Source organism: Coccinella septempunctata, chromosome 5 (genome assembly GCF_907165205.1).
Source record: "Coccinella septempunctata chromosome 5, icCocSept1.1, whole genome shotgun sequence".
NCBI classification, from domain to species: Eukaryota; Metazoa; Arthropoda; class Insecta; order Coleoptera; family Coccinellidae; genus Coccinella; species Coccinella septempunctata.
Window position 1 is genome coordinate 23,058,915 of NC_058193.1, and position 23,989 is coordinate 23,082,903.

General features: G+C 35.6%; 1 protein-coding gene across 1 annotated transcript in view; it reads left to right on the forward strand.

Moving 5' to 3' along the window:
- LOC123312937 (G protein-coupled receptor kinase 2) overlaps positions 1 to 23,989 on the forward strand; it is a 99,579-nt gene that overhangs the window by 5,593 nt on the left and 69,997 nt on the right. The window contains exon 3 of the mRNA XM_044897531.1: positions 20,034 to 20,623. Within this exon, the coding sequence (XP_044753466.1) occupies positions 20,034 to 20,623 (590 nt within the window). The remainder of the gene's footprint in view (positions 1 to 20,033; positions 20,624 to 23,989) is intronic.

Below are 23,989 nucleotides of genomic sequence, written 5' to 3' on the forward strand. Positions count from 1 at the left end.
AAAACTCGAGGCAAAACTTGATCTCAGAAGAGTTCTGATGAGAGTTCTGATTAGTGCTCGGTGAGTTATACAAAATATGTCAATTGACTTTTATCGAAAAAATGAAACTTTTCAATTTATCAGCAATAATGTTAGAAATTTGAGAACGAATATTTCCTATGTTGGCAAAACTTGATCTCGAAAGAGTTCTAATGAGAGTTCTGAATAGAGCTCGGCGACTTCTACAAATTATGTCAAGTGACTTTTATCGAAAAAACAAAACTTTTCAATTTATCTGCAATAATAGGGACAGAAATTAAAACCAATATTTCTTATGTTGGCAAAACTTGATCTCAGAGGAGTTCTGATAAGCGCTCGGTGAGTTATACAAAATATGTCAAGTGACTTTAATCGAAAAAACAAGACTTTTTAATTTATCAGCAATAATGTCCGAAATTTTAAAACGAACATGTCCTTTAGCAAAACTTGCATCTCGAAAGAGTTCTAATGAGAGTTCTGAGTAGAGCTCGCCAACTTCTACAAAATATGTCAAGTGACTTTTATCGAAAAAACAAAACTTTTCAATTTATCAGCAATAATGTCAGAAATTTTAAAACGAACATGTCCTTTAGCAAAACTTGCATCTCGAAAGAGTTCTAATGAGAGTTCTGAGTAGCGCTCGCCAACTTCTACAAAATATGTCAAGTGACTTTTATCGAAAAAACAGAACTTTTTAACTTATTATTTATTATTTGCTGATAATTTTAATACAACAATCCATAACGCTACCTCTTGACAGTTCACCTGGAAAATAGTACAGCAGAAGCTAAGAATAACGTTTCGATAGCCTACTTGACGACAATTTTTTTGAACGCACGTTATAAAAAAGGGAATTTATGTGAAATCGGGACAAATTTGAGGAAAAAATTACGTGTATCACTAGACAAGAAAGCACGGGCCATGCCTTGGCTAGTTTCCGCGTATTTCAACGACTCTATAATTTATCCTTTTGTCGGTTGGCACTGGCCGAATGAATCTATTGTCTAACTAAAGGTCTGACATTCGGTCCCAGCATTGAGGTGTTGAAAAAAAATTAGGTCCGAACGAAACGCACGCGGAAATACAAACGACGAAGAGATTGCGGGTAGATCGAAGCGGGTTCGTTTACCTGCTTCGTTTCTGACTTATTTTTAGACGCTTTATTAACGTGTTTCGAATGTTGTTCGAACGAAAGAACGCGTGCGGAATTGGACCGATCCGAGGTTTCCACGAAACGGTATTTTTTTTTAAATTGGTCATTGAGTATGTGGGAGCATTGGTAACCTTTGAATCGCAAATTCGCCAACGATGATAGGCAGAAACGTTTGGTGAGAATATTGCGAGACTCCGTAACGGGACAATACGCCCTCGCAAAACATGTCAAGTGGGTGATCGTCGCCTTTTTTCAAAAACACAATATTTTTCGAGTTGTGTTCACATTTGATCGGTATTTGGGGCAAATTTAGGATTGAAATTAAAAAAAAGTGACGTGAGTCAGGAGCTTCTGTGTGCTCGTTCGAACATATGAGCAGAGCGGTCCCCCATCCCGATGCCCAACTCGGTTGTCGCTGCTTGTCTCCTCGAAAAAATATTTTCTAAAAACTAGGTGCTTGTCTCTTAAAGATGTCTTGAAATTCTCGTAAAAATAAAAGTCCAATATGGCAATTAATTTCCCTGAACGTATTTCAATTAACGCATGAATATTACTGTATCGAAACGAGACAATTGGAGGCTCCAGGTTGGCTGCAGTCGATTTTTTTTTAATTGTAGGCTTCGAAATTGCAGAAGAAACTACTGAGGGTTAAAGGATAAAATTTGTTACAAAAATCACTCCATTCGTCTCATTTTGGAGGAGTGAAACATAAAAAAAGTTCTTATCTCTAAAAGTCTTCAAAAACTGAAATACTTCATAATTGATATTTTTACCATGCTACCGATGTAGGCCTATTGGCAGTGCTTATAACAAGAATCCATGCCTCTAAAGGGGCGTGTAGGTATAACTGATATGGGGAAAAATCTGTAATTCGAAATTATTGTTTAACATTTTTGGAAATTGACTGTTGGAAATGCACAAAAATAAAACTGAATTTCACCGAAAAATCATTATAAATCAATCTTAAGTATAAAGTATGTTAAGATTGGGCCTGAAGATGACCTCTTGAGAGATGTTGACATCATTACATTAAATTATTTGTAGTTTTTTCGTTGTTAATTGATAAAACTCCAGTATGAGTGATTTGGATCACGTTTCTATAGATGATGCTCGTTGAGGCAACTAAGAATAAAGTATGTTGAGCTTGGGCCTGAAGATGACTTCTTGAAAGGTCGAAATATGTTGCCAATGTTGCCATAATTATATTTAAGTATTTGGAGTTGACACAGAGTTTTCCCTTTTCGTTGTTAATTGATAAAACTCCAATATGAGTTATTAGGATCACGTTTCTGGACGAAAAATTATGATCAAGGATCAATCTGAAAATTCGGCTTTGACTAGGTTACAATGAAAAATCGAATTAATTTCAGACAAATTTTATTTTTTGAGAAATTCAAATCATAAGAACAAATACTATCTGCATGAAAATTGTAAAAAAAAGTATGATCATAAAAATAATAAAAATATGAAATATGAAGTAAATAATGAATGAATACGATCAGTTATTGGTCAGATTATGAAAAGATAGGTCTGTTTATGCTAAAAACATAAGTACAATGTCATTAAATAGTGAGGTTTTTTGACAGAAGGTAGAACTCGTCAAAATAAGTCGTTCAACCACAAATTGTCTTTATAAAATATCCAAGATGGCTGAGATACAAACCCTAGAAGTTCGACGAAATTTCATTGAATTTCAAGTACGGAACAGTGACAGGTGACTCCGGCATCGCAAAAACGAAACGAAACATAAACATATGTCTGGACAATGAATGGTTCAGTACCAAGTTCATCGGTTTAGCTTTAGATACTTCAGGTCACTTTTTGAGAGAATCATAATTGTTGTATCATGCAATTTAAGTTGAAAAAAAAATGTTGAAAATCGAGGCATTTTCTTGAAAGTGCTTATGTTAGTTATGTTGAAAAAGTGCTGTGATGTTTCCCCATTTCATCCCATTATTACGACGATTGTTGGAATGTTCGAACAAGAAGATTGTGATGCTCATAGTGAAAAAATTCGTGAATAATATAGATGAATTTAATTGGTGAAATTTTGAAGTATTATTCTATTTTTCACACTCGTGTCCTAATTCTCTTCTGTCAGTTGGTATCGAAATGAACCATTTCATAAAATCGAGTAAGTTACTAAAAAATAATGAGAATAATTCGGTTTCCTAAGTTTCCATTTTCATTATTACGTAAATATCGAACGAGCCAATATCCTAAACGAAACCATATGGTCGAATTAGGAAATAAGTTTTTTTCCACTGCTTCGCGATAATTCAGATAACAAACGGTCTAGGGTCGTATTAGGATCTATTTGAGTAATCATTTTCAATTTTTTTTTTCAACTTTGTCATTTTGAAAGTTTTGTATAGAAGATTTTTGGTGAAACGCTTCATTTTTACCAGTTCTACCTTCTGTTGAAAAAAGCCTCACCTTCAAATACACCCTGTATAACATAAGTACCTACTCTGGAATAAAAAGAAAAACATGTTATCATTCCAAAATTATATCAAACTTTGGTACATACAATCGAAATTATTCTAACAAGAAATTCCATAATTAAAAACTGAAAAACATGTTTTTAACTTCGATCAGTTTCACCTCATCCTAGTGAATAATAAATGTAATAAACTTCCTAGGAACTAGAATCAGATGAAATCTGGTTAGTCAGGGTTCTGAAAAAAATTATTTCATGACTTACATCTTTTTTTTTTCATTTCACCATGTATATATATTCTTTTGAAAAAGAGTGTTACAAACTTTTACAATCTGAAATAACAATGAAGCGGGTGTAAAGAAATGGAACAAGAGACAGATCCTAAAAACCTGTTCCTCGTTCCAGATCTCAGTGTAAGCAGAGGAAAAATGTCAACGGGGTACCATACATATTTTCGTATGATACATGAAAAAAACAGAGATAAAAACCTCAGAAAAAACTCTCTGTTTGCCCGTATGATGATGTATTTGTGTAAAGAATAAGCTGAAAATAATTGAAATTGAAGGACATCTTCATATGACAAAATCCAAAAACTTCCTCCCATTCTTTCTACTATGATGGTTGACGAAGAATAATCTGAAAACAAAAAAGAAAGAAAAAAAACGAGAGGGGTGTATTGAATTTTATATTACTCATTAAATAATTTTGAAATTAGTAACCCATCTCAAAAAAGAATCGGTAACCGAATGAATACCTTCGAAACCACCCTGAAAATGATATATTCTACAACTCTTCACCAAGTGGTCTATAGTTTCTTCTTCTGCACCACACTCACATCTTGGACTATCAACAGCATTCCACCTAAAGAGCATGCTATTACACCGATCATGGCCAGTCCTCAGTCGATTTAGTGTACACCAAATTTTTCTTGGAAGATCAAAGCCAGGAACTTTTTTGAAGGATCAGTAATCAAATCTTTATTAAAGAGTTCCAGTTCCAATTTCTACAGATCTTCATTTTACCCCATCTTTCACAGACTCTAGGGATAGTACCGAAATTACCGAATAGTACTGCAAGTATTCCCACAGATGATGACGATTGACCTGGTCGTTACGATTCTATTGTTATTCGAATGCGACCAGTAACAACAGCAATATCGAACTCGCTCATGAGGTTCAAGCGAGGTTACAAGTTGCCTAGGATAAGATACCTCGAAAGGATATCCCTCGGGATATCCACTATCTTATTAGGAGTATGTCTACTATTGGATTTTCCCCAAATTTTGATCCATTACTTACCTAACAAATGTATACAAACATTTTTGTAATAAATTAATTAATACTGGGTGTTCTTTTTTTCTATGTCACTAATGCTCGTTTGACTTATTTAAAGCAGATTTAATGTTAATATTTCTGATTTCTAAAACAGTTACCAAAGCAATCACTGAAATAAGTATCAGTAAACGTAAAACCTGCCTTAAATATGTCTGTGCAAATGTGCATTAGTATATGAACCTTTCTGGGGAATTTGCCGCGTCTTTCTCGCTTCACGGCACGTGTTGCCCGCTCGGAATGCTACTCGGTCCTTGAAAGAAATTTGTTGATAGACACTGTTTTCTCACACGCTTTGCTGCGCTTCATCGCGCCTTGATTAATGTGCCAGGACGATGAGCTACATGTGGTCGGAAATTACTGTAATATATTCCCTCTTCGAGATGTTGGAAGCTCATTAAGCTAACGCGTTTCAATGCGCGGATGTTTAGACACCGAGGATATACATTTCCGATTAATATTTGGGTCGGTCAGTATCTCAGCAGCGCGTCAAAACAATTCAACTTTTCCGCCCGATAAAATTTCCGTCCACGGTCGAATCATGAATGCCGTTTCATCTTACCGAAGTGGACTGTAGGAGGGAGGTCCTTGACTTGGATAAATTCAGTTACCAGAGATAGATACCGTGAAGGATTCTCTGTCCCTAATTGAGGCGAAATTAAATTTCCGATCTAGTTTTGTTTGACTTCGTCTGTACCTACTCGCCGGGTTTGACTGGTGTGTTTTGTTGGATTCTTTTCTGTTTTTCAGTGCAATTATCTTCATTTCCACCCTTTCGGCTGACAGCTCTCAATTAGGTCTCAGTTTACGTGTCCGGGTTGAAATTGGGTCAACCAGAAAAGAATGAGTTTTGCAGACAATTTTTCCTATGAACTTTCTCCATAAAATATTCTCAGACCTCCGAAATATCCGGTTAGGTATACTGGAAACAGCCTACTGCTTTTTTATTTCAATTGGCACACCAGGTATAATTTTACAGCGTTAAATAACTGATTTTATGGCAATTTCAACAGTATGTCTTACCCTCATACCTTGGGTAGAAACTCAATGATTTATGAGTTATTGCGATTCTTCTGAAAAATATGATGAAAACGGGAGGCCACACTTTCTTAAATACACTCTCCGGCAAAAAATATCGGCCACCTTAAATTCCAATGTCCAAGAATGTTCTTAATTTTTCATCGATTTCAATTGTTTCTACGCCAAATTGTAGATAAATTCTTCGTAATTGACACAAACTCCAGAAAAGTTTTTCGAAAATGTTGCTAGATCATTTATACAGAGTAAAAAAAAACATGTATTTGTAATCCAATTTCTTAACACCCTGTGGAATATTTAGGGAAATTTGTACAGTTCACAAAGACCATCCTTTTGGCCTTCTTTCAGTTTCTATTTTTTATCGAAAAAGATGCAAACTTCTTACAGGCACTTTTTCACTCAACTCTTTTCATCTTCTGTTCTTATGGTGGAAAAAAATAACTTCTTTATTTTAAATAAGGATGGTACCTTTTTTTGATCTCATGTGATGAAAAAAATATCTTTTCAAAAATATATACTATATGTCGATATACTCCTATACTCTAGGCGAGATCACCACTTATGTGAAATTCCTATTTTTGATAAAATTTTATGACACCATTGACCACAAAAATTTCCACTCCAAAAAAATCTCCATTTCAATGATACGAATTAAAACTTCATTTTTTAGCTGAACTTCAATAAAATCCTCGAAAATCATGTAGTTACACTAAATTTGAATAAATATCGAGCAGAATTTCTATAATCAATTTCAATATTACTCATGAAAAGTTTTCAAATTGAGTACAATTCTGTAAACAAATTCTTTTTTTTTTTAACAAAATTCACTGTATTCAACAGCATAACGCGGTAAATGGCGTTCCTGACTCTCTGCTCTAAATCAGCTCTATTAATGGCTGGAGTCTTGAAAATTTTATTTTTAATATAAACACTTTAATGCCGATTTTGAATTGGAGATATATCGATATATAGTGTGTCCCGGCAAGACTTAGCTATAATTTAAGGGCATCAAATATACTTAATTTTATCTAGGAAAAACACCCACATTGGGGGGCTTATCCCCCTTTTTTTGGAATAGCCGCCATTTTCAATTAATTTTTTTATTTTAGTTGACCCTTCCTAATAATATCGATTTCTTTGGATTTAAAGGTCCTACAGATATGGAAAAAATGTTTTTTGAAAAATAATACTAACAGCCTTTATGTAAATAGAACAATATGAGAACATTCAACTTAAATATGTCATAAAAGAATTCTTAAAAAAAATTTTAGTAAAAAAATTTACTGATTTTCTCAGTAAATCCGCAATGGTACAAAAACAAGCACAGTGTTTTTTTTCAATGAGCTAATACGCAAGGATAGTAGCTAAAAAACGACACCAACATCATTTATGTGAGTTACATAATTTTGAGAATTATTGCACATTGGGGGGTTTACTAGGGGCGTAAACCCCCATGCCGGGACGCGCAGTATACAGGGTGTTCGATAACTGGACAGCCAAAATGAAATATTATATCTAAAATCGAATTCTAATCATAAAACAAAGAATACATTTTTTCCATATCGAGGGAGATATTTGAAAAAACTTGAAAAAATGCATGTTATAGATATTCTACAAAATTTAAAGGTAAACATGTGGGAATTTCAAGTTGTTTATTATTTGATAGCCTGTCATTAACTAGTTATGTTTGTATAAAGTGCATACTATTCAACAAACTGTATATTTTGAAGAAGTTTATAATTCACTTGTTTTGCGTTGCCAGGCATGTATCAATGTAAATGGTGGTATTTTTGAACATTTACCACAGTTTTGTATTTATATACATAAATATTTATACCATTAATAAATGTTAAATAAAATATTGAAATATTTTTTATAAGTTGATTATCTCCTTAACGAAGCTCGATATGGAAAAAATGTATTCTTTGTTTTATGATTAGAATTCTATTTTAGATATGATATTTAATTTTGGCTGTCCAGTTATCGAACACCCTGTATATATGTTTTGTGTGATATGAGACCAAAAAAAGTATTAAAAAAAAACGAAGTTTTTTTTCCACCCTTAGTACAAAACATTCAAAAAAATAAATAAAGTGTCGTATTCCCAGTAATCCTAGTGAAGTTTTTATCGTTTTTAGATATTTTCGAAAATAAAAAGTTATGCACATTTTCGAAATCGACAAAATATCAAAATTTGGCTATATCTTCAAGACAAATGAGGATGTCGTGTTACGGTTTCCACTGATGGACTTTTCACGAAAATCGAGCCCAGGACTCCCTTCAACGTCTAGAAGTACCAGAAACAGCCAGAATCAAGCATCAAGAATCAAGGGATAGCCTGAAGAGGCTGTTCATGAGTTCAGTTTTAGATCTCTATTTTCAAGGAGTTAGATCTCTATTTTCAAGGAGAAAAAAGTTATTTTCTGAAAATCTGAAATCATTACGTGCGTAATGGCATCATTAAAAGAGTTCAAATATCTCAAGACGTTTCGAAAATATCAATTAATTATTATATTTATTTGGATTATTCATAGGCTAAGAGGATCTTTTCGACTCCAAATTACTCGGAGAATAATACCCTGAATGTTCAGGTAACACCCTGTATACATTTCACATAACGTTGATACCGATTTCCACCCCAAATGTCTCGTGTAACCCATTTTTTCGTATTCCTCCAATATAATGAAACACAAGGTTTTCACAACTTTTTATTGGCGTCGGTTGTTTGAAACTATAACGTGTTGTTGTCTTTGAGAGAGACCGAAGAGAGGAAATTAATTTCACTCTTTCATTTTCGCCGTTTCTCGGATTCCGTCCGGACTCTTTCGTCTAAGTTATCGAACAAAAACCGTGAAATTTGGCAAGGAGTCCGAACTTGGTAGCGGCACTCATAAAACCGCGACCGTCGAAAAGAACTGAGGAAGGACAGTAAAAAGCGCGGACAGCAACGTAATATCGAGATTGAGAAGGGCCTCATCCCGGCCTAGAGCGATGTTATCGATCCCTCCTCTTCTCCGGGTTGGGAACAGGGAATAAACACGGCCTTACGGGGTTAAAGAGGAGGGAAACGGGAGGGCGGTATATTGTTGCGAACTGGATCGGGGGAGCGAATCTTCAGTATGATACGAATGCGTATTTGGTAGGCAAACTTTGTCCTTTCCGTTACGAGGGTATCTGTTGGTATTTATGTTTTCAGGAACGCTTCAAACATTGGACAAGAGTTCCGATGTTGGGCCGGGAATTTTTAGGATGAAGTTATTCTTGGTATATTAGTTTAATGATGTTTTTGTAAGTTCGAATAATTTTCGGGTGTTAGAATACTTTTGTTCATTCGAATATTCGCGTATTTATGAAAATAAATATTTCATATCAATGTCAAAATATTTTATTACTCAACATATTCTCCTCTTAATTAGATAAATTTATTACAGCGAACCTGCAACGTCTCTAGACCGTTCAAAAAAAAATGTTTCTTCTTGCTCTGCATACCAGACCTCCACAGCTTGTATAACCTCCTCGTTGGAAGACAATTTACGACTTTTTAAACTTTTTTTCAGTTGAGGAACGAAATGATTGTCGGATGGAGCCAAATCTTGTGAATAAGGGGGGTGTTCTAGTAAACCTTAAATCACGAATTTTTTGCATGGCAACATGAAATTTGTGTGCAGGGGCGTTGTCCTGCAAAAACAAAACTCCTTTGGATGGCTTTCCGCGTTTTTTCTCTTTGATTTTTTTCCCTTACAGTGGTCAGTAATGTCGAATAGTAATCTCCAGTTATTGTTCTACCCTTATCCAAAAAAATCAATCATGATTACTCCATGACAATCCCAAAAAACTGAAGCAAGAATTTTTCCAGCAGATTTTTGGACACGAAACTTATTAGGTCTTGGAGTACCAGAGTGTCGCATTCCATCGATTGTTGCTTTGTTTCTGGATCGTAGAAATGTACCCAAGTCGCATCCATAATAACAGTTCGGTTTAAGAAGTCTACATCGTTTTCAAATCGAGCACAGATCGAACGCGATGCTTCTACCCTTGCACGCTTTTGGTCAACATTCAAACATTTGGGGATCCATTTTGCAGCAATTTTTCTCATGTCCAAATTGACGTGAACTATATAATGAACGCGTATGAAATATTCAGTGCTTCAGATATCCGTTTTAGCCCAATTCGACGGTCTGATAAAATCATGTCATGAACTGCATCGATATTTTCGGGGACTGACCATAGACATATTAAACACATGGACACGGCGTAGAGATAGAGGGGGTGCGGCCGAAATAAGATAGAGCTAGTATGGGCAAAACATTCGTTTGCTTTTTGTATTTATCGAAATTTTCAGAATTTTCTCATCAATTTTAGATCAACTCTGAATGTCGTATCCTTTTTCTATTATGAAAGTAATAATGGTGTCCTCGTAGAGTGCAATTAATGGTACGAAAAGACAGATAAAGTGAAATTTCACAGGTATAGTAACTTCGAATGTATTAATCGATTTATTATATCATAGTTGAATTATTCATTTCAAATCAATAAATGTATGTCAATTCTTTTCTCATCTAAATAAAATAATACTCAAGAAGCACTTGAGATTAGAAGAGAAAATAAATGCCCAAAATGCGAGTTTTTCCATTGGGACAAAATATAAATATGCTTATCCTCAGTTGAAAAATTAATTAGTAGGCTAATTGTAATGTCTATTTTTCAACCTTTTGATCAATATTGATCAATGAAATATTTTTTCAGATATTGAACCAACAAGAAATCAGAATGTTGTGTTGGCTAAAAATGTGCTCAATTGTTTTTGTTCAAATCAATTTATTCACAAACTTTTCATGAACTTATCTGTTTTATTTTCCGAGGGATAGTTGCCGAAAGCAAAAATTGTGCTCTTTTGTTCTAATTGGATCATTAAACGCAATCTTAATGATACTAATATTCGTTCAATTTTTTTTATTCGATTATAGGTACTTGTTTTTATCTCTAACGGGCGCCAATATACAAATATAGCTCGGAAATTAATACCTAAATTAAAAGAATTATGTTTATAATCAATTATCGAAATATTTCTAAGAAGAAATAGAAATTTCATTTCTAATTTTCCCTATATTATAAAAAAAAATCGAAATAAATCGTATGCGCTTAGCGCTAAGGCGTTCTAAGGAACGTTTTCTTGCCCATACTTGCTCCATCTCATGTTGGCCTCACTCGTGGCTATTGAAACTCACTGGAAGGGAAGGTCTATGGGACTGACACAGACACTGGCCTTCCCGATCGGTCATCATCTTCAATGGAAAATTTACCTCTTTTGAAGCTTGCAGTTCAATTTTTCCCGGTCGCATACGAAGGACATTGATCACCAAGGGTATTAAGCATATCTTCGTAACAAATAACCATCCATTTAATATCTTCGTAAATCTGCTTACCTCTTAACTCTTTTAAATACAGGTAGGTACTTGATGATGCCTCGATACTTCAATTTTCGATTTTCACAATTTCGGTGGACATCTTCTTTCTTTTAATTTATTGAGTAACTCTGGTTTACTTTTTTGACCTTCTAATGAGTTATTGTTCGTTGCTATGGTAACGCAATATTTTTTCATGCGTGGAACTGGTCTAGACTAACTAGATACATCCTCGTGAAATTCCATAAGCGATTTGGATCTGTTTCCGTAGAGGCAAAGCTAGCAGAACCCAGTAGGTTCAAATGAGAGCCTCAAATCAAGCTTTGATCAGATTATTGATAAACATTCGATCAGCTTTTGAGTTCAGCTGGCTTAATCTCAAACTATCGGAACCTCGGATTTCTCCAACAATTAGATAGCAAAAATTTTTTCACTAGGATTGCTAAAATTATCTTCAGAAGAAATTTCAATTCCGAGGGTAGTTCTGCTAGCTGCATGGGTCGTCAGTCCCCATGTTCAGCTCAGAGATTATCCTTGTAATTAAGCATGTACCTATTCTAGTCACGTGAAATTACATCTTTATGCCCGGTGTAATCAGAGAGAGAAAACCTTCATCCGGAATTATTTTTTTTATTTCGCTTTCCATCAGCTCTGCGAACGCATCATTTTCGTACGATCTGCACCCGAGTCACGAGTTCTACCGCGCTGCACGCCCCAGTTTATCTTTATTTATCCGATCGTCCCCTCTTGGGGGGGTAGGACGACGATACAGGTCCATTCGCGCCCCCAAACACGTCCCTACCTATTTGCCGGAGTATTTTCGGGATTTATACGGGCTCCTACGGCGAAATCTCTCGGTCGGAGGAGGCGGCGAGATTGCCGAAGAGGAACGAAAGGATCTCCCCAGCACGGTCTCGAAACTTGCCATTAAATAACGAGAAACAGACGGGGGCGGGATGGGGCCAACGAGCCAACGAGTGTCTCGAAGGAAGTGTATCGGAAAATAGGGTGTGGTGCCGAAGGAAGAGAGTGTGGGGGTGCTTCACACCCCCACATTATTGGTTTACTAGTTTCAGACATGTATGGTATGACGTTCGTACCGACAGTTCGATACAGGCTGGCCAAACTAAAACTAATCAGACCTATTGTCAGGAAGTGCGTCACATTTGAACCAGACGCGGCATCCTCCGTTTCCGTTTCATCATTTCCCCTAATGAGCCTTTGGAATTGATGGCAATTCGCTATGTTATTTTAAAACGTTGCTAAGGAATCAAGTGATTCTCTCTGATTGGTTGGAACCCCAGCGCTCTCGTGAAATTTTTCGAAATTTTCAATCAAATGTCGAAATTCTCCTTTTGCCAATTTTCTGGCAATTCTCAAGCGGTTTTGGAAGACAAAAAGAATATTTAATTTCCGCCCACAAATCGCTAATTTTCGACACAGAAACTTTAGGAGCGGCCTCCCGAACTTCCACTCCCAAGCGTCATTCGTAATGACAGTTAAACGTCACGGCGGATTCAGATGATTTGTATACTCTATTCACTTTTGTTTTAGCACTCGGTTGGCCATGGAAATTTGTCACATTTCACTCTGTATAGTACGAAAATGCGAGGTTACGACGCCTGTCAAAACATTTTTAGGTTTTAAATTTGCGCTATGTTGTCCATTCTACGTACAAGTGTCAGTTTTTACGTATTTTATCACAATGTCTAATCACTTTGGAAAATATGAAGTCGAAAATATGTGACGAACATAATTGACGTTTATATAAACTGATTGAAGGCATACAAATCTAGTTATTTGCATGGAAAATACAAGAGATCAGTTTTTAAGTATACAGGGTGTCCCGTAAAGACCACGTCAAACGAAAACGGAAAGTAAATCAGAATGTGCTCTACCTGATGTGAAAAAATTGTTCATATGAAAGTCTTGCAGTTTTCGAGATATTTGTTGTTTTATGAAAATGTTGAATTTTTTCACTTTAAATGCTTTCTCTCTTGCGGAAGCTACAATAAATACTTTTCGAATCAGTTTTTTTTCTGTAAATTTTGTTGAATGATTACTTCAATTCATGCAGTCGAAAATACCACAAAATATTATACAGGGATTCTGAAAACAAAAATTGAAATTCATGTTCTGAAGGAAGCGTTTTTTTGTGCTAAATTCTATCTGACGTGGTATAAAAAAAAGACACTAGACCTTTTCTGCATATTACGTTGAAAAGTTGCCTATTTTGTGAGGATTCCGAAAAGGTAAAATACAGGTGATAATCTTCTTCACGAAAAAAGATATTTGAATGTTTATCGAAAATGGAGCATTTCTGTGAAAACCTGATTTTTTCACCTTTTCCATAAATACTTTCATTTTGCACTTCCTGCTGAAAATAATCAATCAACAAATCAATAAAATGTTATTAAGATGCTAATTCACTGACTGAGTTTTTTTATTTCTTTTTCTTTGCCTAAAGAACTATCGAACATCGATATGATGTGGTGCGATTCAATGATTCACCAGACTTAAATCCTCTGGATTTTTTGACTGGGGTTTTTTAAAAAATGAAATTTATTCGAATCCTATAAGAGATGCGAAGCACAACTTAGGGACCGCATTCGTATTTCAGCAGCCAAAATAGGTGGGAGAAGTTTGTATCGTTTGAAAAGGTCATTTCTCAATAAATGTAGGGCATGTATTAGAGAAGAGGGTGGTCATTTTGAGCATTTGCTCTAATAAGAATCCTGAATTTTTATTATTGATATTTTTATAAAGTCTCTTCACAATAGATTTGTTGATGTTGAAGGTCCTGTGCGTTATTACATTATATCATTGCAATTAATGAATAATTTCATTTTATAAGTAATTTAAGGACTAACTGACATTTTTCAAGAGAATTATTCAATATGTTACAGCAGAATCTGCAAAATGAAAGAATTCGTGGAAAAGTCGACATAATCAGTTTTTCACAGAAATGCTCCATTTTCGATAAACATTCAAATACCTTTTTTCGTGAAGAAGGTTTTCACCTGTATTTTACCTTTTCGGAATCCTCACAAAATGGGCAACTTTTCAACGTAATATGCAGAAAAGGTCTAGTGTCTTTTTTTTATACCACGTCAGATAGAATTCAGCACAAAAAAACCCTTCCTTCAGAACATGAAATTTAATTTTTTTTTTCAGAATCCCTGTATAATATTTTGTGGAATTTTTCATTGCATGAATTGAAGTAATCATTCAACAAATTTTACGAAAAAAAAACTGAGTCGAAAAGTATTTATTGTAGCTTCCGCAAGGGAGAAAGCATTTTAAGTGAAAAAATTCAATATTTTCATAAAACATCAAATATCTCGAAAACTGTGAGACTTTCACATGAACAAATTTTTCACATCAGGTAGAGCAAATTCTAATCTACTTTCCGTTTTCGTTTGACGTGGTCTTTACGGGACACCCTGTATATAATTTTGCTATGAAAGAAAATCGAATTATTGACACATAATATGCAGCAGCTTGAGGAGAGTTCTTGCTAAAGGTTGAATACGTTATATCAGTTGAAGATTTCAAAAATATCAAACCGAAGATGAAATGCATACGATGCAGTGGTTGGGGACGAGTATCTCTCGAAGAAATTAACGGATAATTACAAGAATGTTAAATGTTTCAACAAAAATCATCTTGCATCTATGGAAATCAAAATAATTGAAAGAAGTTTTAAAAAGAAGAGGAACTTTACCTTTAAACAATAATTTTACCTGAATTAATAATTAATACGACAACTAGCTCGTATTTATACAGGATGGTCCAGATCGTAACCAAGAAATTTTAACCACGTATTCTACATCAAAGATAAGCCTTAGTTTGTCATACAAACATATGTCGAGAAATGTTTCCTCTCCGAGATACGAGGTGTTAAAATTATAGAAAAAAAAATGTTTTTCATTAATAACTTTCACAGTGCTTGAAATATTTTTATGAAATTTGAGACATAGGTTTTGAGCGTCAAGGACCACTTTTTGCATGATATCATTTCTTTTCTATTCTACCAGTGGCGTCCGTACTGCAGCGAGACTAAATATTTTCAGATAAAAAAATTATACCCCACTAGTTTTTCGCCAAAATTGAAGATAATGACCGATCGGGAAGGCCAGTTTCTGTGTCAGTCCCCAAAAGTATCGATCCAGTTCATGACCGTCGAATTGGACTAAAACGGATATCTGAAGCACTGAATATTTCATACGAAAGCGTTCATCATATAGTTCACGTCAATTTGGACATGAGAAAAATTACTGCAAAATGGATCCCCAAATGTTTGAATGTTGACCAAAAGCGTGCAAGGGTAGAAGCATCGCATTCGATCTGTGCTCGATTTGAAAACAATGTAGACTTCTTAAACCGAATTGTTACTGTGAATGCGACTTGGGTACATTTCTACGATCCAGAAACAAAGCAACAATCGATGGAATGGCGACTCTCTGGTTCTCCAAGACCTAAGAAGTTTCGTGTCCAAATAAATAATAAAAATAATAAAATATATTGTTATTGAAGAATATTAAGTTATCAACATACATGTACTCATAACATGCAGATGCTCGACAAGAGTTAAATGTTGGTTCGACTAATAGTTGGAGCGGACCTCAATTCTAAATAGCATTTCCTGATACTATGTCTTGTCTCTTCTTCAATGACTTTCGGCATTTTTGTTGTGGCAACGTCGTTATGAAATCAATAACATTTTATGAGTGCCAAACTTACTCCTGTCTAGTTACAAAAAATGAAGAATAAATAATAAATAAATAAATAAATATGAAGCCAACTTGATATCAACAAATCCTAGGTTTTTTATTTCGAATTTCTTGGTCTTCGTTTTTTGCTTTCATTTAAGAAATCGCCAGTTGTGAGAATATATCTACATGATTCTTTCCCTTTCAGTTTATCTCCTGATGATTTTGGAATACAGGAAGGATATTTGAACAAAAATCTGTGGTTTTATATTATTGGAAAATAACTTTGCTTCGAATAGACTATTTGGCCATGGCCGTACTGAGTTGATGAGTTTTGCAATGATGGTTATGAGAGATTCCATTCTTGCATCAACTATTTATATGCTGTAAATGTCAGTCCATTTATATCTCTTTGCCCGCAGTGGTTCTCATGCATTCATACATAACTCGGTTATGTAGATCTCGCTACCTGTGGGTTATTTCACTTACAAATTGGGCTATTATGACTACGCTGGTGGTTTTTCTGATTCGATTTTAACCTCATCCACTCGCACTATTGACTTTGACGCCCGTTTTAATCGCCTGAATAATTAGAGGAAAACTACGTTGAAAATCATTCGATTCATTCATGAATAACAATAATGATGAAATGAGTTATGCGTTTTATGAGCCTCTTATTAGAAAATTGTATGTTATTACTCTCTACAGGTTGTTTCATAAATATCAGGAACGAATTCAAAATATGTATTGTTCTCTGAGTATTTTGTAGCCGTAAAGTTCCTTTGGGTCTTTATCCGGAAGTGCTGCGTTTCCAAGATACAGGGCGTTCAATGGATTCCAAATGAATAACGACTTGAGATATTTGAACAATATTTCGTTAAAATGGATACCCCAATAAGGTGATTATTCTACCTCTTTTTCAGCAACTACAGTGGCGTTGGATAATTTTTATTCAATTTAGAACAAACAGTGTGCGTTTTTTTCTCGAAGGAACCACTTTACAGTTAAAATTGAAAACCGATTGTTATTCGAAAAAAATACTCGAGTACATTAATCGAACAATTAGTTTTATCAAATCCAAGAATTGTCGAAGTTTTTCCATTTTTTTTTATTTTGAAAACATGTAACGCCCTGTATCTTGGAAACGAAGCACTTCCGGACAAAGGCCTACAGGACCATTCCGACTCCAAATAACTCGTAGAGTGATATCCTGAATTTGTTCGCAATGTTTATGAAACACTTGCATGAATGAAATCGAAGAAAAAATATTTGAAATAGCTTAGTGGAATTCATCAAATGCTTCCTGTTATCATCTATTGACCACTTCTATGAACTTTGAAATGACGACATTTATGTTGTACATTTATGATAAGATTACCGACTTGATTAGACCATATTCTTTGAATCTTCACAGTGCAAAAGTGAACTTATCTTAAACATAATATTTCTATATACTATTTCGCAATCAAGCTATCAATTTTTTCGATAGTTTTGAGGGAGCTCACGATGCCAAATGGGGATTTACTCGGGCGTCGTGGATTGTGATGATTATGTGGTAAAAATGGGAAGAAATGGTATGCCCTTTCATTGGTGGATCAAAAAGTTATGGTCCAATTGGCATACTCCAGTGTATCAGAGTCCTATCATTTGGAGTTATCTTTTCAAAAACGATAACTGCTCAATTTAAGCTTTTATGTCAACAAGAGAAAGTTAGTTGCTAATAAATCGTGCACAATAAAAAAAAATTGTATACAGATTTCAAAGGTGAGGATTTTTTAACATAAGGTACTCAAAATAAGTCATTTCACCAAAAATTGTCTATATGAAATATTCAAGATGAGCTGAGCTATTATAATCCCTAGAATTTCGACAAAATTTCATTGAATTTCAAGTACGGGACTGTGGACGGTGACTAAGGCATCGGAAAAACGAAACAAAATTTAAACATACGAAAAAACACAACTCTATGCTATAACTCAGCAAATAAGTCTGTTGGAAGAAATCATACTACGCCACTGGTTTGCTATCAAAAGTGTCTCAATAATGTTTTCATTTCAACATCTCAGCACAAACAGAAACGCAGGTAATGACCAAAGTTGAAATCGCTCAAATTTAAATTTCGGCCTATAACTCGAAAACAAAAGAAGATAGAGGAATGAAGTTGATGGCATTATAATTTTCTCGAAAAAATACGAACGTAATGTGCCATTAATTTTCCTCTATCTCGTTGGGTTAAAAAGTTGTAGTTCGTGTATCACCAATTTTGCCCACTCTGTGCATTTTGTCAAAGATTTCTACAACCTTGCTCTTCCAAGATGCAGATTATCACTTTTTCGGAGATCCTTCTCGTACAATAGGGAATACTCCTTCTGACGAAAATGATGTATTTTTTATGAAATATCTGTGAAACGTCACATTTTGAAATAACCATTTCAACCGTTTGCCAAAAAAAGCACTCAAAAATGAAAAATAAAAATGGGTATTTGAAATTTAAAGCGTTTCATTTCAATTGCACAAGTTGGCAACATCGACTGAAATATGCCATGATAATAAAGGACAACAAATACATTATTTTGATGAGATAGACAAAGATGGCTGTCTATGAAGTCTGCGACGAACGAGGAAGGTCGTAAAAACAGTTGCAGTTGAGGCTTGCCAGTTAGTACGCGCCTGTAAATCAACAGCTGTTATTTTATAAACAAGCTGATCGGACATTGTCCTTTTAGGCGATGTTGCCAAATCGTAAACTTGAAACCAAGTAATTTGAATTTTAAAACCCCATATTTGAAGAATGATTTTGAATAGTTTCCGCAGTTCATTTGAAAAAATCATGAATGAACCTCATAATTATTCAGTTTATGCATATGCAGTGATATCCCAAATTGAAGAGAATTCCTCATTCAGTATTTATAATATTAACAATAGCAGAGACAAACTTGTCTCTGACATCAATATCCCATCAATGTCAGAGGGTGTTCAATCGACAGTATTAAAAGATATTACAAAGGTGCGTTATTGTCTCAACAAAGCCTTTTAGTGTAAACTGGTGTATTCATCAGTAAATTATGCTAATTTGAGTCTACTGCATCCATACCGATGTGTTCTCTTGTTTGCGTTTTTTTTTTCTACTTTTCTCCTCGCATGGTGGAGGTTGTTGAACTTATTGGAAATATTATATTTTAATTGTATTTCTCGTTATTTTGTAAATGCTTTTTTGTATCCTGAGATTGAGTGGAGAAGCACTAGCTAGACTTCGTCTATTAATAACTAATAAATGGCAATTTATGACTTCATTACTTATTATTATCATTATTTCAATTTCTGTTCTTTGGTAGAAATAGATTCATCACCCAGTCAGCAAGCGTACGTCAAAATGACGTACCTTAAAGGTCATGTCAGACGTCATATAGACTTCAAAGTTGGCGTCTAGATGACGGTCAAATGTCAGCGTCATTGTGACGCCAGTGTATGGCGAGTTACGATCTAAATGAGCTAGCCAATATGCCATCGTCAGGGCCACCAAATAGAGTACGCTCCATCGAAGAAAAGCATATGCTCAACCATGATTTCGGTCTCGTTTGACCTCGTCAGAGCAATATAGCTTCTCCGATGAAGTAACGTCTGGAATTGACGGACCCTTATTCAATACTGGCACGCGCTACTGAGTACTAAGCACTAACGTCACGTGAAGACGTCTTTATAACGTCACCTTCAATGCCGTTCATAGTACGTCATTTTTGCGTCGTTGACGTCCACCGTCAGGAAATCACCAATTGAGTACGTCATTTAGACGTTGCTCGAATCGCACCGCTTGAAGACGCTTAACCCGTCTTAATCGCGAAAATATGGTCAAGGCCTGTCCTGCTACCTTTAGAGCTTTCTATTCAAGCACCCCTTGACTAGCCAAACATTCTAATTTTCTTCCGTTTCTTCCAGACGTCTCCTACGAATACGTGGTCGACCAACAACCGATCGGCAGGCTCCTGTTCGAACAATGGTGCGAGGTGCAGCGTCCCGAATACCACAGATGTCTCAAGTTCCTGGACGCCGCCAAACGTTACGAGGTGGAGACCGACGAGCAGAAGACGGAACTGGCGAACGCGATCCGGAAGGATTTCCTGAACGCGGAGGCCGCGGAGAACGGCGTCTCGATGCCGGCGGAGCTCAAGGTCGCCATGTCCGCGATCGGCGAAATCCTGCCGCAGATCGCAGAGAACGGCACCGCTGAACGGTCCGCGGGCGACGACGCGACCGCGCGGCACGCGGACGTGACGGACCGGCTGTCCGCCAACAACGTGACGGACGCCAAGCCGACCAACGGACACTGCAAGGACCTGTTCGCGCCGTGCGCGCACGCCGTCAGGTCCCTGCTCAGCGCCGACCCGTTCCGCGAGTTCACGAACTCGATGTACTTTCATAGGTATCTGCAGTGGAAGTGGCTCGAGTCCCAACCCGTCACTTACAAGACTTTTAGAATGTACAGGGTGCTGGGCAAGGGCGGTTTCGGAGAGGTGTGTGCCTGTCAGGTAAGAGTTCAGTTTTTTTTTATCTGGTTGAACCACTATCACCAAGTGGAATTATTCCATCGCATAAAATTTTTTGTATGTTGCTGCTCAGTCGAAAGCCCAGCCAGATTTGAATTAGATCAAAAATGATTGGATGTGTTGGTCGGACCCACCAAAGCTTCCACCGTACCAAAGCGATCTTTTGTAGTCTTGGAAGATAGATAGAAGGAATGGACATTGCAGTGCTAATAATGCATTTTTTGTAGTTTATATACAAGCCCTAGGCATTGTATAGAATGCCTGAAACGGTCAGGCCAATGTATTCAATGCCTAGTTGTATAGAATACCTGAAAAGGTCAGGCATTGTTATGTTACCGGCATTGTGTATAATCTGGCATTCTATACAATGCCAAGGCATTGTATAAAATGCCTGAAAAAGTCAGGCAATGTATGAAATATTATTCATTTCATACATGTTACCGGCAATGTGTATAATCCGGCATTCTATACAATTCCTAGGCATTGTATAAAATGCCCGAAACGGTCAGGCAATGTATACAATACCAAGTCATTGAATAGAATACCTGAAAAGGTCAGGCAATGTATACAATGTCTAGGGACTGTATAGAATGCCTGAAAAGGTCAGGCAATGTATATGTTACCGGCATTGTGTATAATCCGGCATTCTGAAAAAGTCAGGCAATGTATGAAATATTATTCATTTCATACTTTGCCTAGGTATTCTATAGAATACCTAACGCCTAGCAGGCAATGTGTTAAGGTGTGATATCTTATTGATGATGGAAGATGTTGACAATTTAAGAAACGCATTCGTTCGTTGCGAATTGATTGAAATGGCGGCCCATCAACGATATCTCTGATGTTCATTTTAAAACTGAAAACTTAGTTAATTTTTGTTCAGCATGGCTTCTCAGATATCTTTCTATTTCTTAAAACATATATCTAAGGAGGAAATGAATTTTTTTTTCAATCCTAAAATGAAATCAATTACATATTACAAAACATTAGTAAATAGTACAGGGTGGGGAAAATTCGTTGTCTACTGAGGGGATCTCGAAAACTGAGTTTTTTTTTCAGAGAAACAAAGAATACTGAAAACCGTAGCTATCTACGATTTTCCGCTTTTGAGTTATTAGCAAAAAATGAGATTTTGACGATTTCGAAAAGTTCTCATAAATGTTTTGTTTTACAGAGTTACAGATCTGAAACTTGAACCTTCTACAGGCACTTTTTTACGTAGCCAAAAGACTGGCTCAAAATATTTTTTCATTTCGAATCATCAGGCGAGCTTTTATTAAATTTGTTATTTATAGATTGAAAAAAATCTTTCCTCAGTAGATTGTATATATAAAAGTTTTAGATTTGTAAGTTCAAAGACAAAAAAGTTATGAGAACTTTTCAAAATCGTCAAAATCTCATTTTTTGCTAATAATTCAATAACGAAGAATAGTAGGAGGCTACGCTTTTCAACATTTTTTGTTTCTCTGAAAAAGAGCTCGGATGTGTCATCCATTTTCTTCTAGCTCTTATACCTAGATCTCGAGATCCCCTCAGTAGACAACGAATTGTGTATTCTATGTAATATCTAGGAATTGTATACAATGCCTAGGTAAAGTATGAAATGAACAAACGCATTTATATTATTTCATACATTGCCTAGAAGACCCTGGGTCTTCTCTCTCTACATTGTTTAGGCATTGTATAGAATGCCTGAATTATGCACATTGCCGGTAACATATACAATGCCTAGGCACTGTATAGAATGCCTGAGAAGGTCAGACAGTGTGTGAAATATTATTCATTTGATACATCGCATAGGCATTCTATAGAATACCTAACGCCTAGCATTAGCTGTATAGAATAACAGGAGGGAGCATAAGACCTGAAATTGATAATCGGAAAGGTGCTTGCATATGGCCGTCTGCTGTTCCGTATTATAACATATAAATTAATTGAGCATGAGACCTATGGAATGTTCTACACCGACATCTCGCAACTCACCATTTTGAATTATGTATTTGTTTACAACTTTGACAGCAATGAAAATATCTTTTGATGGAGAACAAAGACCTAATATCGAATAATCAAATTGATTGATATAAGGTCTACAATGGAGAATATTCATAGACATCACCTATTATTATGTTATTAAACACATGACTGATGAGTCAAACAAGGAGCTCTGATATGGACGTTTCCGTTTCTATGGTTCAAAGTAATATCTCCTTGAAGAGGGAAGACGTTGACGATTTAAAGAGCCCGTTCGTTCGTAAAGGATTCATTGAAATGGCGGCCGATCAGGGAGTGTCTCTGATGTTCATTTTAAATAAGAAAAATATTGAACATATTAAGTATCTAGAATCTGAAAACTTAATAATTTTTGTTCAGAATGGATTTTCAGATACCTGTCTATCTCTTCGCTCCTCCAAAAAAAGAAGAAATGGAATAAAAAAGAAATCAATGTTTGAATCATTAAATAATTTCAATTACATATCACAAAACATAATAGTACATACCCATTCGAATAAGTTAATGAATTTACACCTGAATCATTTCATTTCACACATTCCCGGCAAGCCAGCAGGCATTCTATATAATGCCTAGGACTTGTATACAATGCCTAGATGAAGTATGAGATGGACAAACGCATTCGTATTATTTCATATACATTGCCTAGAAGACTCAGGCATTCTATACATTGCCTAGGCATTGTATTTAATGCCTGAATTATACACATTGCCGCGAGCATTGCCGGTAACATATACATTCGATGCTTCCCTGTCTAGCGTGACATTAAGGCAGTGGCGTAAAATGGATGAAATTTTATGTATACTTCCTACCTTTTCGCTTTGAAAATTGATGTGACAACAATGTCCGAGTAAACTATCTCAACTGAGATTGGCAACATTAAGCAATTTTCTCACTCCAGTCTTTGGACAACAACAAATATTCATTTTCCTTTCCTTATATCTATGTTCCAAGATTGTGGTACATAAACAAGCTCAGAGCTAAACTGCTCCCTCTAGTCTCATCTTCCTAAGGAAATAGTTGATGTCCCAGGGAGATGGTTCTTGATCATAATTTAGTTCTAAAATTTTGCAAGTTGGGGTTTTCGACCATGAATTTTCTCCCTAAAATATTTTCAGGCCTCTGTTACTCTAACGGTTATATCGGAAACAGACTACTATAATTCGTCCATCTTAGGAATGAAATGACGTCAACTGTCAGAAATATGACATCGATGCCAGACTATCAAAGTAATCCTAGTTTTTACTGCTGACATTATTTATAACGAATTGTCGTTTGAAATGGAAGATAATAATATAATCCATAATTGGATGAATCTATTACCATCAGAGTTCCAGT